Below are 16,729 nucleotides of genomic sequence, written 5' to 3' on the forward strand. Positions count from 1 at the left end.
CAAACGCTTTCTTACTGCCCTGCTGGGCAGTTTGTGCTGGGTCCTTCGATTGTGTCTTTGTATTTCTTTCAGCTTTATCTGTTTAGATTCTTGGTTAATTTGTTTTAAGATAGTGCTTCTGCCTTTGCATCTGTGGGGCACTCTCACTTTGTGACTGATTATGGGGCTTTTGCTGCATTCAGAACTGCGGTTCATATGCTGCAATGTGTTTTGCCTGAGCCCCGCTCCTTAGGGCCAAAGTCAAATGCATCATATTACTAGTACCAGTTTGGATGTCTTCATTTTATGCTTGTACAAGTTCGGTCATTCCCTGTACATAGTTAGTACTCAGTTAAACTCCCCTCTTTAGGCTGTCATCTGTTATGCTGTGTCCAGTAACATCTCTCTATTTTTTAATCTTTTTCAGGGGTCTTTTCCTGGACACTATTCTGCCCAAGTATGATGTGAATGGGGTGCGGCCCCCCATTGGCCAGCGCACACGACTCAGCAAAGGAGACATCGCCCAGGCTCGGAAGCTCTACAAATGTCCAGGTGAGGAGCTGCCTCTTTGAGTCGAAGGAAATCAGGGATGTTTCGGCATTGGGTGGGGGGGGTCTGTTGAAGAAGAGTTGGAGGTCAGATGTAAGTGAGCCTAGCTGTATGAAGAGGATAAGGGGGCAAGATGAGTAAACTGGAAAAGGGTGGCCAATTACAGCAGTGCAGTTGACAGCCAAACTGCAGGAAAGAACTGGTATAGAAGGATAGGGATAATATGCAGCAGCAGCAAGTGGACTGGACTATACTAAAAGGGGTATGTGACATGCAGCAGTTAGAAGACCCGGGTGAAGAAAAGAGCTTCATGCTCCGAGGCAGTGATGGAAGGAATAAGATTGAAGCAAAGGGACTGAGCTGTATAGTGGAGTATAGTATAGTGTATAGAGTATAGTGGTCCATACTTGCAAGTGAGACAACAGCAAGAGGGATGGACTGCAGATTAAGGGATAAAAAGTGGCATTTAGGCCTGACTGTGACATGATTGTTAAGAAGGATCGGTAACTGGGCTGACTGCTTCCAGAAGGGTTTAGGGGCAGAAGTTGAGGTGACCTCTCAAGATTCCCAGCTGCATGCATGAGTAACTAACTCATCTAGTCCAGTTTATTAGGTCTGATTTAACAGTGCAGATGTCGCCAGACCATATGTGATTAACAGAGGTTTCAGAAGTACTATAGAGAGAGGGGCCTATGCTCTGCCCACCTCTTTCACTTAAGTGCAGCATTTGTTTGGCAAAAGGTGTATGCTACCATTGAAAAAAAGAGCTTCTATTGCTCTTTTTGACTTGTAAAGCTTATGCTCAATACAATAGGACTGTGTTGGTCATTGGGGTCAAGTCAATTATCAAGGCTTTAGGCTGATCTGTTTATTATGAGAATTTACAATAAAGGCAGTAGGTCAGATGCATTTATTGCGAAAAGCACATATTAAAGTCAACAGACATTTAAGGATGGATTGTTATTGCTCTGTTATTAAACCTGCTTAGAGATATTTTGTTGCATGAAATCTCATATTACCGTAGAAGGCAAGAGTGTGGGTGTTGGTTATCTGGTCTGACCAACAATGGGGATTGAAGATTTGCATTGTGATAATCCTGGTTAGGCCTTCTGAGGAGAAATAGTATTTTGCTTTTCCAAATGTAAATGTGTATATGTTTGCAATTCTGTGACTGTCTGCCTGATGGTTGCCTTATGGGAAAACCTGTGCTCAATTCAGTACGTCTGAGTCTGTTGTGGTGAAAATCCGATGATTAATGTTGTGGACCTATAGATTCACTGGTAAAAGTTATGCCGAACGCTGTAGGTTTGCGCTGTTTATTATGGAAATGTATGGCATGACAGTAGTCCTGGCTTATTTACGGCGAAAAGCATTTCTTAAAGCCATTAACAGTGGGGTGTTATCACACTGTGTTAAAGGCTGTAGATGGGTATTTTGATATGACATCTTGTAGAATAATGGAGTTGCCAAATGTTTTTATTGCCCCCCCCTTCTGACGAACCCCGTGGGTAGAATATTTTCACTGCAATAGACCTTGTTAGGCATTTTTAAGATGCGATTGTATACTGTTTTAAAAAGTAACATTTTGTACATGTCATTTTATAATTGTATGCATGATAGTTATCAATTTATGCACACTTCAGAGTGCCTTTGTTGGTTAGGGAGTGAAGCCATTAGTAAAACATATGGGTATTTTTGATTAATTCTGAAAAATGTCAGATTTCACAGGTTTGATCTCTTAAGTAAGAATAGGAGTGACAAAGCCAGTAGGTTCACTTACATATTGCGAAAATCATGTTTTAAAGGAAATCGGCCTTTAAGTGTGGACCAGTAACACACTGTCGTAGTGCCTTTGGTGAGGTATTTTGTTACATGGAATGTCACAGATTACCATAGTAGGCAAGGTTCCCATGTTGGTGCCACATCAACTAACTGTGGGGATAGAAGATTTGCACTGCGGCATTTCTTATTAGGTCCTCTTAGCAGGGATTTTATATTGTTTGGACAAAAATCCTTTTGTACATATTTGTAATTTTATTATGCTATTTCTGATAGTTGCCTGTGGGAAAGCTTAAGCTCAATATGTTACGTATGAGTTGGTTAGATGACAAGCACTATATGGATGATTGGTACATTTGCAAAAGCTATTTCAGATGCCATTGGTCTGCATTGTTAAGAAAAGTTACAACAAAGGCTGTAGGCCTGCTTTATTTGTTATGCGACGCATATTTGAAAGCCGATAAGGTATTAAGGATGAATTGTTACTGCACCATGTCAAACCCTGCCATCATTAAAACTCTGTCTCTCTGTCTCTCTGTCTCTCTGTCTCTCTGTCTCTCTGTCTCGCTCTCGCTCTCTCCTTCTTCTCTCTCTCGCTCTCTCTGAGGGACTTTTGGTCAGCCCCTTTATATCACTGGTCTGTTTGAATGTCATTCACTTCTGCTTCCACCCAGGATAGCAGACAGTGTGCCTGTTCCCATGGGGAGCAGTGTCTGTAATCATTTGCAGAAGGCAGGCCTCTGCCTAGGGTAGAATGGTGATGAAAAGCAATCTCCTGGAATGCAGCCTGAGTGATCACCGTTGGCTGAGATAAATGCAAACTTTCTGTCCATCACCTTGTTGTTTATTGCACCTTACAGCATGCAGTCGTGGGCCAGCCTACTACAGCTGTTACTCCTATTGCTCTGTGAATGACAGCATTTTAATAGATTAGATATGCACATCTGCCCTGAAAATAATTGCACTTTAGTGTCAGGGATGGTGAGCTGGCCTTTTAGTTTTCCAATTTCTCCTTTGACGGACCATCTTTCATATTTTCCCTTCTCTTTTTAGTTTAATTTAGAAGAGCATTCTGCTGCTTTGTAGGTGGTGATAACGGTCTGCTTGCTCGCCAGGCATTTTATTTGCAGTGCACCACAACCCTCTCGGCCACTACTTCTAAACCAGATGAACATCACAGGTTTGGTATTGTCCTTAGTGTATGCAGTTCCTAAGGGGATTAAAGGTGGATAAGTGTGGGGCGGGATCCAATAGTAGCTAATGAGAGGAAGGATGGGGAATCCTTCCTTTCGGAATGAGGGCCCTCGCACACCTAGCCCGCTGGGTGTCATGCTTCATCATAGTAAAGAGAAAAGAGAGGTGCCAGGGCTCGAATTTGAAACACCAAAACTTATTTATTCAGCTGGTGTGAACCTTCCTTTCAACGATTCAGGAGGCTGTGTATTTGTCATCTGTTACCGTATTCAAAATATGCTCAATCTTATACAATTTTCAGAGTGAGAAAACATTCCTTAAACTGTGGAAACAGTTTAAACACATTTTTACATCCATTACAATACTTTCATTATAATCAAAAACAAAACAAAGCAGAAAAAATTCTTCATCAATATTTACATACAAAACTTTTTGGTACATAAAATAAAGAACGGCGAATCATGTACACCTAGGTTCATTCGGGTACATTTGATTGTAAATACATTGCCCTATTTTATTTATGCGTCTCTTTTAGACAGCCAGATAGCCGACGCGTTTCCAAACCCTTCTCTCTAATCAATGGGGTTCTTCATCAGGGCTGGGCTGTGTACCTGTGGTGTAAGATTTAAGGGACATTTAGTATCTCCTTCTCTCTAAATCTATATCATCTATTATATGAACAGGCGAAGCCTTTACATTGATTTTACCTGGTTTCGCATTATTCTTGGGCGATGTTTTTCTGAGCGGGGCATCAAGTAAAACTTAAATTTTTCACCACTACCTAGAAAAAGTGAGGGTAGGCAAAAGTTGTACATTTTTGGGCTTCTATCTTCACTTGTTACCTTCACTACATTTATAGAGCACTGACACTTACTTTTATGTCTGTTCGTGTGGTCCTTCACTACGTCATTATCACCATGTTTAAAAATTTAGCTGCGCGTTCCGCGGTGCTTGTTTGTCTGTAAGTCAGAAATTAAATATCAATTCATGTTCGGAAATGCTGTGTGATTGTGTATGCGTGCATTCTCTGTTCTGCTTACTTGTGCGTATAGCGGTGGAAGACCCAAGCGTTGCTATGTTTCTGCCTGGTTGCGCTATTACCACTCGACGATAATTCAAGTTTCTAAAAGAAAGGAGGGAGGGGGGGGCACAACAATGGTTGCCATTACTCTGCGGTCACATTTCTTTAAGTTTAGAGCTTCGGTTCGGTGACCGAAGAGAAGCTTACCCTGATTAGTATCTTTAGGCGCCGCAAGTTGGGGTCTGCACGCCGCGTAAATCTCACTCCGTTTGTTAATCTCCTTGGCGGATTACCACGCTCGGCGAGGTGCGGTTTCCCATTTACATATGCTGCTAAGCATTGTGGGATATGTAGTTTTGACGGATTTTCCGCATGTTTTTTTAAAGAAGGAAAGATTTCTGAAGGTGGTCATTATTATAAGTGCAGTGCTCTAGTTCTGATTTTCTCAAAGTGTATGATTTGGAAGGTGGGGTTCACAGAGGGCTCAGTAATTGGACCTTTGTAGTTCGGACATTTCGTTCAGGCCATCCATCACACAATTATACTTTAAAATTAGATATGCTTCTTTTTGAAGTAACATGGCATCGATGTTTCCTCCTCTTGGGGGGATTTTCATGGCTTGCAGGATTGTCCATTTAAAATCTGTCTCATTATGATTTAGTTCAACAAAGTGCTGGACCATGGGTGCGGACAGCACTTTGTTTTTGATTCTTGATCTGTGTTGAGCTATTCGTTGATTAGCTCTCTGTGTGGTTTTCCCTATGTACAACTTGGGACAAGGGCACATAACTGCGTATATGACGTTGGTCGTTTTGCAGTTTGAGAATCCTTTGTGTATCCATTTTATATTATTGAATAGGAATTCTTCACCTTCCATTGTATTGGGGCAAGAGACACACGAACCACATTTATGGTGGCCTGTTACAGGAGGTAGTCTCCATAGCGTACGTAAATCGGTTTTTGCTTGACTGATGCCCAGGTCGGCTCTGACTATATGTTGCGCAATACTTCTGTTCTTTTTTAGGGCAAACAATGGCTCCTCCATTGGGACTTCTGAATTCTTGATTAGATGCCAATTTCTTCGAATAATTGATTTCAACTTGTTCGTATAGGGCCCGAACGTGGTGACACATATCGGCCTTTCGAGGGGTTTGGTTTCTTTCATAGAGTTCAATAACTCCTCCCTTGGTGTGTTCCATGCCCGTGTGGTGGCATGTTTCAAAAGTTTATGAGGATAGCCTCTCTGTTGCAATTGGTCACTTAGTATTTTAGAGTGGATCAAAAAATCTTCCTTCCTAGAACAATTCCTGCGGATTCTCAACATTTGTCCGTACGGCAAGTTGGATTTTAGGCTTTTGGGATGGTAACTTGCATAATGCAAGATCGTGTTCTTATCAGTCTCTTTACGATGCAAGGTAGTTGTCAATTTGTTTTCACAGGGAAAAACCACTACATCAAGGAAAGTCAAAGATGTTTTACTAGATGTTACTGTGAATTTTATATCCGGATGTCTGGTGTTTAACCACTGATGGAATTGGGCAAGCATTTCTTCAGACCCTTTCCATTGGCACCAGATATCATCAATGAAACGATACCAATTGGTGATGTTCTGTAGAAAGGGGTTGTTCCGGTAGATGTAACGCTCCTCGTACAGGGCCATGAAAAGCACCGCCATTTCTGGGGCATAAGGACACCCCATGGCGGTGCCCTTCACCTGCACGTAGAACGTGTCCAAGAACCGGAAGTAATTCCTTTTGAGTGCTATTCTCGCCAAGTCGATAATAAAGTTTGTGGGGACTCTATGTGGTCTGGGTCGTGTCTCAAGGTAATACTCCATTGCTTCAAGTCCCTCCTGCTGGGGTATTTGAGTGTATAGGCTGGTGACATCAAAGGATACCATCATTTCTTGATCCCCATCAAATGGGGTCCCTTCTATCTTATTGATAAAGTCCCTTGTGTCTTTCAAATATGATTTTACTTCGGGTAGAAAAGGTTTTAGGAATACATCCACGTACTTCGCCAGCGGTTCCAATAATGAATCGCACCCGGAGACAATGGGTCTCCCGGGAGGTTCAGTCAAGCTTTTGTGAATTTTCGGAAGAAAATAAATCACTGGGATACGTGGGCTCTTTTTGTCGAAGTATTGGAACTCTTTCGTTCCTAGTATCCCCATGTCTCGGCCCTCCACTATTTTGTTCTGGATCTCAGCTTTAATTTGTGGAGTTGGATCCTCCTTGACTTCTCTATACCATTCAGTGTTTTGAATCTGGCTATTAGCCTCTGCAATATATTTCTGTCTGTCCCAGACCACAAGTGCACCCCCTTTGTCGGCGGGTTTTAACACTATCGAATCGTCTTTACATAAGTTATTTAGAGCCATATGTTGGTCCCTGCTAATGTTCCTCTTGAGGAACATTTTTTGTTTACTTAATTGTGTGATGGAGGATAGAACGGCTTGCTCAAAGGCTATTATTTCCTTGGGGATTGTATATGATGGGGGCACGAATGTAGATTTGTTGGATAGATTAGAGGGTTCAATGACTCTATTGTCTTCTCTGTGATAAAAGAATGCCTTTAGTCTTAGTTTTCGACAAAACTCCAAGGCCTCAATCTTTAAATTAGTAAGGTCAGTGTGTGCTGATGGCACGAATTTGAGTCCTAGTTCCAATACAGATTTTTCATGTACCGTTAGTTGTTTGTTGGAAATATTTACTATTGAGGTCAGGTTTATGTTTTGTACTGGGTTCTTCGTGTTCGCATTTCCCATGGTTGGGGCTGCGGTTTGAATCTTACTCTTCCCCTTCCTTCGCCCTTCTCTAAAAAAGGACTTCTTTTGGACGATCCCTCTCTGGGGTCTGAGTCGTTGGCTGATTCGGAGGATGAACTCTCAGAAAAAGTTGTGAACCTGTTCTTGGACCTCCCCTGGTACTGTGAGAGCGCTCGTCGGGATTCCGTTTGGGTGTAATAGTCCTCTTTAAGGTATGGGTAGACTGATTCTATTTTGAAGGCCTTGACGTCTTTATCGAATTTGTTGGACCTAAAGTTAATGGTGTTGTCTCTAAATGTGGCAATTTCTTTGTTGATTTTCTCGAGTAAAGCCTTGACTTCGTCTACAGTGTGATTGTCCTCTATTGCTTTGATCAATGCCTCTATCTCTTCCTGTTCTTTCTCACAAATTCTCTTCGCTGTTTCTACTGTATGGACCATGAGGTCTCTACTACATTTTGTCGCGATATAGCTGAAGCCCTTTTTATATAGAGGGTCCTCTGTGAACACCACCGGTACGTTTTTGACTTGAAGACCCCAAGGGATGGTGCCTGCCTTGAGGTGTTCAAATAAAAAATGCCCGTGCAGTTCCGTGCGGGTATGTTTTTTGTGTAATCTTAGCAGTTTATCACTTTCGTTTTGTTGTTGAGCATTTGTGCTAAGTTTTATGGCGGAGAAAGGAGATGGTCCTGAAATTAAATTTTTGATATGTGCCTCAGAAAAGGACAAGGTTTCCTCCTCTGACATGTTACAACAAGTTATGTTCTATAACCTGTTGTGGGTATTATTCAGAAAAATGTTCTGACTTTTTTGTCAAAAACCCACGCAGGCTTCTGCCTGCTCTTTATACTTATATAAATAGGGGGGTTTTGTCCTACGGGTCCTGGCTGGACAATAACATTAGTAAAGAGAAAAGAGAGGTGCCAGGGCTCGAATTTGAAACACCAAAACTTATTTATTCAGCTGGTGTTTCATCATAGGGCATGCTCCTAGTCGGGTCGGCGCTGCAATACCCAACGGGCACCCTATGTAGGGGCTCTTTGGCGGAGATCTTTTATTCCTTGATGCATGGTTCAGTGCATGTGAGGGGCCCTAAAAGTGTAGAAGGGCAGAGGATCCGGTGCTAGTAGACCATGTGTGTTAAAACTGGGAAATGGGAGGATCAGGATGACTAATTTTAATGATCCTGCCTCCCACTTTGAATAAAATCGGTGTGGCGACTACAACAGCGATGTTGCAGAGAGTTGCACTTAAATTACTTTGATCGACATGTTTCTTGCCTATTTAGTCGGATGGATCTGGCGGTAATTCTTCAGGACCTAAATAAAATGATGCATCTACACTCAAGTCAGTGGTAATGTGGTGTATTAACCTAGTTTTACCAGCTTGTTGCACCAGAAGGGTGTGATATCCGTCGGTGCAGTAGCCAATCTAATAAGAAATAAAACATGAAGATAGTCATATGGATCATGACGTTCTAGGAGGATCACACCACCAACATTCCATTATTAGATGGCCAACAGTTTATTTCTAAATTTGGCAGCCAGGCTGGATCTTTAAAACAATTATACACTTTGTGCAATACCATTGCAAGACAGCCACATACTGGTATGTTTCATTTGATCTTGTATTGTTCTTGAGTTTGTGTGTCTGCTTTGTTGTGGTCGTGTCAGTGGGGAATGCAAAAATAATTCACTAGGAGGATGAATGGATGCATGAGTGCGAGGATGGGTCATAGAGTGCATTTGCGATGACTTAATTAGTGCTTGAACTCATCAATGATTAAAGGGACCCTTCCATTTATGAGCCAGACCTGTTTGCGTTGCCAATACTTGTACTTTCAATTGAGTTACTTGTAGTCATGGTTTTGTAAAATACACGTGCCAGAATCCAAAGAAAAATCATGGGTTAGATGAGCTTTTAACACATAGATTCTGGAAACGTGCAAGTTCTGTGACAAACCACAGTGGAGGACAATGGGGCAGCAGTGGAGTGGCTGCAGGATAAAGTTTAGAAGTCAAATGGAACAGCAAGCCTTTTGGGCTACAGGGAAAGAGTCGTTGTCCGGTGCAGAAGGATATGCTCCAAGAAAAGGGTTAGCAACAATTATGTCAAGCTGCACAGTAGGCTGGGAAGTGACTTGTGGCAGTGGGTTTAGTGGAAGCTTTGCAACAGCAGCAAAAATCTTGGGCTTCAAGGAAGGATTATGAGTTAGCAGAAAGCTTGCCTGTCTTCAGTCAATAGGTTAATGAGTCAGGGGCAGCACTAATTTTGCCTGGCTGCAAGAGAAGAGTTTAGGATCACGGAATCTTTACCCTACTTTTAAATCTGTTCATGACCAAAGCCTGTGTCCTCCAATGTTAATGTACATGTCTTACATGGTGGCTTTTTCAAGGAAGGGGGCAGTGTAGCAACCCCTGAACCACTTGCACACACTCTACCATATATGCCAAGCCTGTGTCAGCCATTTTATAATGTTACCTGTCAATTAAGGATCTAGTTCTCTTTCAAAACCTGGAATCCATGGTCTAACCTTTAACCCGTTTGCTGCTGCCAGTGCTGAACGTTCGAAGAAACGGGTGCGGCCGCGTCGGCCGTTGGACGTGCGCATCACCAGGGAGGTAGCTCGCGCGACGTCCAACGGCCGATGGCAGCAGCGAAGGGGTTAAGAGGCTTTCTTGGTGTGTAAAGGTCATGCTCAGCAATGGCACTGTTGAGGTTCCTTATGCTCTGCCCAATCAATGTCTGTTCCAAGTGACTTGGGATGAATCGGGAGATTGCTTACTGATCCACGGAACTCTGTTAAGGGGTTCTAGAAAACACTCTACTGATGGTGGAGGGAGTTCTGTGTGACTGTCCCTCTGAGAAAGGCTTGTTTCATGGTACTTTGGCATCCCAAGCCTTGTGAGAAGTGTTTTATGTGAGCTTGGTTGGACATGTGACAACTCACAATCTTGAGCCTGTCTTGGAGGAAGTAACTGTGACCTATTCCAGGAAAGTGATTTTTCCAAAGATGGAGCAAGAGTCTCGACCATGATTAACTCAAGGCAAAGATGGTCCTCATGAGTTTTGGGTTCTGGATCTGATAGAGACTTCTAGCCACAGATTCCTTATCTTAGAATAATCTCCAGGCATCAGATTGGATCAAGAAATTTGTTTGTGAGCAGTTCTCTGCGTGCCAGTAGGTGGTGTCGTTCGGCTCTGCATGGCGTCATCCTCACCAGAAGTGATGTTTGCTGTGCCTGTATAGGTGCCACCCAGGCGCGCTGACGTCCGTTATTTTCTTTCCGTACCAACCAGCACAGATCCTGGAAGAGCTATTCTTTAGTCACTTTTTGGCTAGGTTTTTTTGATGTTTTGTTGAAGTCTTTTTTGAGTTTTACCACCTGGTGTAGCAGGGATGTCTTTGAGGAAGGCCATCATCAAGCCCTGCAGCGCCTGTCACTGACAGATGTTGGTGGTGGACCCTCACCTTGTATATCTTTGGTGCCTTGAGCTGTACCGTGACCCACAGGCCTTCCCTGGCTGCTGTGCCATGCACCGGAAGGCCTTGAGGGAGCAATCCCTCAAGCTGATGGCAGCTCGACGTACGATGCCACAACGTTCATGGGCCTGGTTGAGAGGAAATTTACAGGAGTAGTCGCGGAGCCCGAGGTTGTCGTCTCATTTGAAGTCGTCGAGCCATTTGGGTAAGTCCAAATCTCACAAAAAGAAGAAAAGACAAAGCGTGCTTCGACTTTGCCTCGTTCGTGGCCAATGAGAAAAAAGAGTGTTTCCTCTTGAGGCCTTGCTCTGCAGTTGAGCAGCGTCTGGGTCACCTCCGCGCCTCTCCGACTTTCCAGGAGCCAAAGCGGCCGCTGGCCAATTGAGTCAATTTTATGAGGCCATTCACCGCATCTATGGGCGGCCCGTTCCCTCTAACATACCTTCATGCTCTGCGGGTTGTGGAGGGGCCCCTACTGGGTCCACGCTGGCAGCTCCTGCCCCGGCACCAGTCACGCCCCAAGGATGGACAGAAAGATCCTGATCGGCACCGGCGTGCCACCTCGACCTTCCTCGGAACCTATCTCGAGGTTGAGCTCCAGGTGCCGCCAGCCCCCTCAGGCGGCACCGTCCCCATTCTCATCCTCCAACATGGAGCCAGAGGGGTGTCGTCCGGCGCCGATCGGAACCATGCCTTCCAGGCTAAAGTCTGACCCTATTCTTAGGGCTTAGGATTCAAAGAGGATTGTGAGGGGTCACTGGACCCTAAAAAACACCAACCTTATGAGGAACAACTGGACTTGGCTGAGGATGTGGGGGAAGCCAGTGGACTGGATACTTCTCAAGATACTGGCATGCTGTTTCTCCCAACCAATGCTATGGAGGAGGGAGATTGTTTGGCAATGGTGGGGGGGGCAGCTGAGGTCCTGGACCTTAGCTTGCCTTCTGTGGCAGTCAAGACTAATGTCTTGATGGAAGTGCTTCAGCCGGGAATGTCCCCTTCAGACAATGACTGAAAATAAGTTTGTTCTTTTGACACAAACCCACAGTCCTTAAGGTTGGGCCTGTTTGTGATCAGCAACCAACAGACTTCAGAGCAATTAGCTAGATGAGTGGTTTCTTTTTGGTCTTCACTTATATAATCAGAGCAGTGTCATCCAATGTATTACTAGAGAGAGACTACAAACCCAGTGAAAAACTCACCTCTAAGTAGCGGTTCACAAGTAAGAACAAAGGGGCAAAACTGTTTTTTTGGGGATGCCACAAGTACACTTTCCCTATACAGCTCATGTGGCATTGGTGTTCTGTGCCCACTGCACCAGAACAAGGAATGCTCTAAAAGAGTAATGGTTAAGTTGCTTGCCCTTTATGTACCCTTATCTAATCCATATAAGGGTGTAGCTCAGGATACTTTTCATTGATCACAAGTAGCTCTCACTTTAGAAAAGGTTGGCTACTTCTATTCTAGACTGTCCAACCATGTGGTTGAGGAAATCTTGCTTCAGGTATATTTATTCTATGCCGGGGGCACCTGCTATTCCACATGCAGCAGCAGAGTCGTCAGTGCCTACTTGGAGACCCAGGCAGCACATAGCAGACTGTGCCCCCTTTGTGGGATGCCTGTGCCACCCGATTGCTCCTATCTTGTTGATCAATCTGAACCCTGCTGCCTTTGGCCCATGACTGTCTTTAATTCCTTGACTGAGCTAGTCTACTGATAGAACTCTTTTGGTTTCATCTGGCAGGATTTGCCCCTCCTTCAGTGCAAAAATGAGGTAAACTGCTGAATCTTGGACAGACTGAAGCTGTTGTATTTGAAACCTCCATAAAGTGTATTGCCATAATCTATTCTAATCTCTATCACGTGTCCACACTATTACTTATACATGCTCTCATGTTGAAAGTGTACGGTTTTCTGCAGTTGACACAAGCCCGAGTTCAATACGTATGTTATCTGAAAGAAACAGGTTAGTATTAGATTCCTTACCTTAGAATATCCCCAGGCGTCAGTCTGGATCCGGAAACTTTTGCGTAGCAGTACCCCTGCGCGTCGGTAGGCGTCGTCTGCAGGCGTCCCCTGCGGCTCCGCGTCGTCGGCGTCGTGCGCCGTGATGACGTCGCTGGAGTATATAGACGCCGCCTCCGCGCGCTGACGTCAGTTCTTCTTTTTTCCGCGCCAGTTAGCGCAGATCCGAAGAGCAGTACTCCGGTCTTTTGACCAAAGTTTTTGATAACTCTAACTCTTTCAGGTGCCGGTAGGATGCCCGGTTTTAAATGTTGTGACGGGTGCGACCGCCTGATGTCGGTCACCGACCACCATCGACTCTGCCTCCGGTGCCTGGGCGCCGACCACGACGTGGAGTCCTGCGTCGACTGCCGGGCCTTGACGGGTAAGGCTAGACGGGAGCGGTCCCGCACGCTGCTCGAGCTCCGGCTGTCGGCCCCGCGTCGGGAGCGGTCCCGGTCCGGCCGGAGGTCGAGGGAGCGGTCGAGAGAACGATCGCGGAGCCGCCACGAGCGCTCCGGAAGTCGTCACCATTCCTCCGGTTCCTCAGGTAAGCGACACAAGAAGTCGGGGCGTCGTCATCGTACCCCCGACTCCCCCGACGCTCGCGCGATGCGGCCGGGGGTTCGGGTGGCCCCACCCCCGCGGCCCCGCGTGGGTCGCCGACGCCGTCTGCTCCATACCCGTCGGTCCCTGGGCAAGACGCGTCACGCGAGGAGATAGAGGAGTTCCTCATGGCCATGAGGGCGCTGTCTCCTACGGCGCCTGCGGGCCCGTTGGTCCCGTCTGGGGGCCCGAGCGGTTCGGGTGCTCCTGCTCCGACGCCGTCGGGTGCTCCGGCCCCGACGCCGCCGACGGCTCCTGCCCCGGCGCCGCTGGGCCCTTCAGGGTCGTCGCCGGCTGGTCAACCGGCCTCTCCGGCACCGATTCCATCGGGGCAACCCGTGGTGCCGCCTCCGCGCGGCGCCGTGACTCCGACGCCGGTTCCGGCCGGCGTCGGGGCTCCGGCGCCGGCACCGGGCGGCGCCACCCCCATTCCCTCTCCAACTCCGGACGCGGAGTCGGACCGGCGTCATCCGACGCCGAGTCCGGCGCCGATGGGGCCCATTGACCCCGAGGAGCCGGTCTACATCGTTGAGTCAGTCTATGGTGATGATGAAGATTATGGAGAGGGTTGGGAGGGGTCTGAGGACCCTCTGTCACGCAAGTGTCAGTACGACGTGGACTGGACAGGTGACTTGGGTGATGCCAGTGGTCTGGACGAATCTCCTAACCCTGGTTTTGTCTCGCCTCCCACTGTGGCGTCGGAGGCTGGGGCTGCTTATTCTGTGGTGCTGATGAGGGCTGCCAAGGCCTTGCGCCTTGAGCTCCCCGTCGCAAAAGTGAAGCCTAACATCCTCACCGAGGTCTTCAAACCGCAGTCATGCCCACAGGAGCCTCTGCTGCCGTTCAATGAAGCCTTGACGGACGTTCTTTTGGGCACGTGGTCCAGGCCCGCTTCAGGTTCGCCTGTTGATAGGAACGTTGCCAGGCGCCACCGTCCGTGTTCGGACGACCCTAAGTTCCTGTCCACCCATCCCACCCCTGAGAGTCTGGTGATCCAGGCCTCAGCTTCCCAATCCGCGTTCCCGTCTGCCCCGCCCGACCGGGAATCTAAGAGGTACGACCAGTATGGCAAAAAGGTCTTCTCGTCCCTGAGTCTGGGACTGCGGTCTTGCAACACCGCATGCCTCTTGGGCCGCTACACCCACTCTCTGTGGGATACGGTCGCGGAGTGGATGCCGCAATGCCCGCAGGAGGTACGGACAAGCTCGGCCAGGCTCTGATTGAAGGCCGAGACGCGGCGAGGTATTCCATCAGGTGTGGTCTTGATACGACCGACTCGCTGGGCAGAGCGATGTCCACGACGGTGGCGATTCGTCGCCACGCCTGGCTGAGATCCGCCAATTTTTCGACGGATGTCCAAAATGCCTTGATGGACATGCCGTTCGCTGGCAGTCGCCTGTTTGGCGACAAAGCGGACAACGCGCTTGAGCGCTTCAAGGACTCCAGGGTCACGGCCAAGTCCTTGGGTCTCTCGACCCAGCGCCAGCAAACGGGTTTGTTTCGCTCCTTTCGTGGCCAAGGAAGGGGCGGTCCCACACGTGCTGCCAGCCACGCACCGCAGAACACTTCTCAACGCGGTGGCGGCCGTGGATTCCGCCGTGGTGGCGGTCGGGGACAGCGGCGAGGTCAGGCCACACCTCCCCCCGCAGCAGCCTCCAAATCCTCCTAGTCCGAGCTTTCAGGCCCATGTGACGCCAGTGGGTGGCAGGGTTCGCCATCACCACTCCCGCTGGCGCACTATCACATCGAACAGGTGGGTGCTGCAGCTCGTCCGAAGGGGCTACTCCCTCCCCTTCGAGACCACTCCTCCAGCCATGCCACCGCAGAACCACCGTGTGTCGGGGGACCACTTGACACTTCTGCAGGAGGAAGTTACGGCCCTCTTGGCCAAGGGGGCCATCGAGCGCGTTCCTGGGCCAGAAGTAGGGTGTGGTTGCTATTCCCACTACTTTCTGGTGCCCAAGAAGGACAAGGGGGGCCTGCGTCCTATCTTGGATCTACGGAACGTCAACGGCTTCCTCCGGAAGGAGAAGTTCAAGATGTTGACTTTGGCTTAGGTCTTGGCTTCTCTAGACCCACTAGACTGGATGGTAGCGTTGGACTTGCAGGATGCGTATTTTCACATCCCCGTCCTGCCGGCCCACCGGCGTTACCTGCGGTTCACGGTAGGCCGCGAGCACTTTCAGTTTATCGTGCTCCCATTCGGCCTTACCAGCGCCCCACGGGTGTTCACGAAAGTGATGGCGGTGGTCGCAGCTCATCTGCGCCGGTTAGGGGTTTCAGTCTTCCCCTACCTCGACGACTGGTTGTTGAAGGCGGGCTCGCCCCAGACAGTCGTCCACCACCTTCAGATGACGGCAGACCTCCTGCACGAGCTGGGGTTTTCCATCAATGTGCCGAAATCACACCTGTGTCCCTCTCAAAAGCTCCTTTTCATCGGAGCGGTTCTCGACTCGGCGCAGTTTCGGGTTTATCCTCCGGAACGGCGGGTCCGGGATATTCAGGCTCTGATTCCCATCTTTCAGCCGTTGTCCCGGGTTTCGGTCAGGTTGACGCTGCGGCTTCTGGGGCTGATGGCCTCCTGCATCCTTCTGGTGCATCACGCCAGGTGGCGGATGCGGGCTCTGCAGTGGGACCTGAAGTTTCAGTGGGCCCAGCATCAGGGCAACCTGTCCGACCACGTCCTGATCTCGGAGGGCACTGCGAGACAGTTGCAGTGGTGGCTTACGGACCGCGATTGGGTCAGAGGCAGATCCCTCTCCCTTCCCCAACCGGAGCACGTAGTTGTGACGGACGCGTCCCTCCAGGGCTGGGGAGGCCACTTGGGAGAGGCGGAGATCAGAGGCATCTGGTCTCCGGCGGAGTCCCGGCTCCATATCAACATGTTGGAGCTGCGGGCGATTCGCCTAGCACTGACGGCATTCCTCCCCTTTGTCAACGGGAGTGTAGTGCAGGTGTTCACGGACAACACCACCGCCATGTGGTACTGCAACAAACAGGGCGGAGTGGGGTCGTGGACCCTTTGCCAGGAGGCTCTGCGCCTCTGGCAATGGCTGAAACGTCAGGGCGTGACTCTGACGGTTCAACACCTGGCAGGTTCTCTGAACGCCAGGGCGGACGAACTCAGCCGTCGGTGCTCGGTGGATCACGAATGGCGTCTGAACTCGGACGTGGCGAACGGCCTCTTTCTGCAATGGGGAGAGCCTTGGTTAGATCTATTTGCCACAGAAGAGAACGCGCAATGTCATCAGTTCTGCGCGTTGGAGTTTCCAAGACAGCACTCGCTCGGCGACGCCTTTCGGCGCGAGTGGAGTTGCGGTCTGTTGTACGCCTTTCCGCCTATACCA

General features: G+C 48.3%; 1 protein-coding gene across 1 annotated transcript in view; it reads left to right on the forward strand.

Moving 5' to 3' along the window:
* BMP1 (bone morphogenetic protein 1) overlaps positions 1-16,729 on the forward strand; it is a 569,977-nt gene that overhangs the window by 251,896 nt on the left and 301,352 nt on the right. The window contains exon 7 of the mRNA XM_078666375.1: positions 407-531. Coding sequence (XP_078522501.1) covers positions 407-531 — 125 coding nt within the window. The remainder of the gene's footprint in view (positions 1-406; positions 532-16,729) is intronic.

Source organism: Lissotriton helveticus, chromosome 11, assembly GCF_964261635.1.
Source record: "Lissotriton helveticus chromosome 11, aLisHel1.1, whole genome shotgun sequence".
In the NCBI taxonomy this organism is placed as follows: domain Eukaryota; kingdom Metazoa; phylum Chordata; class Amphibia; order Caudata; family Salamandridae; genus Lissotriton; species Lissotriton helveticus.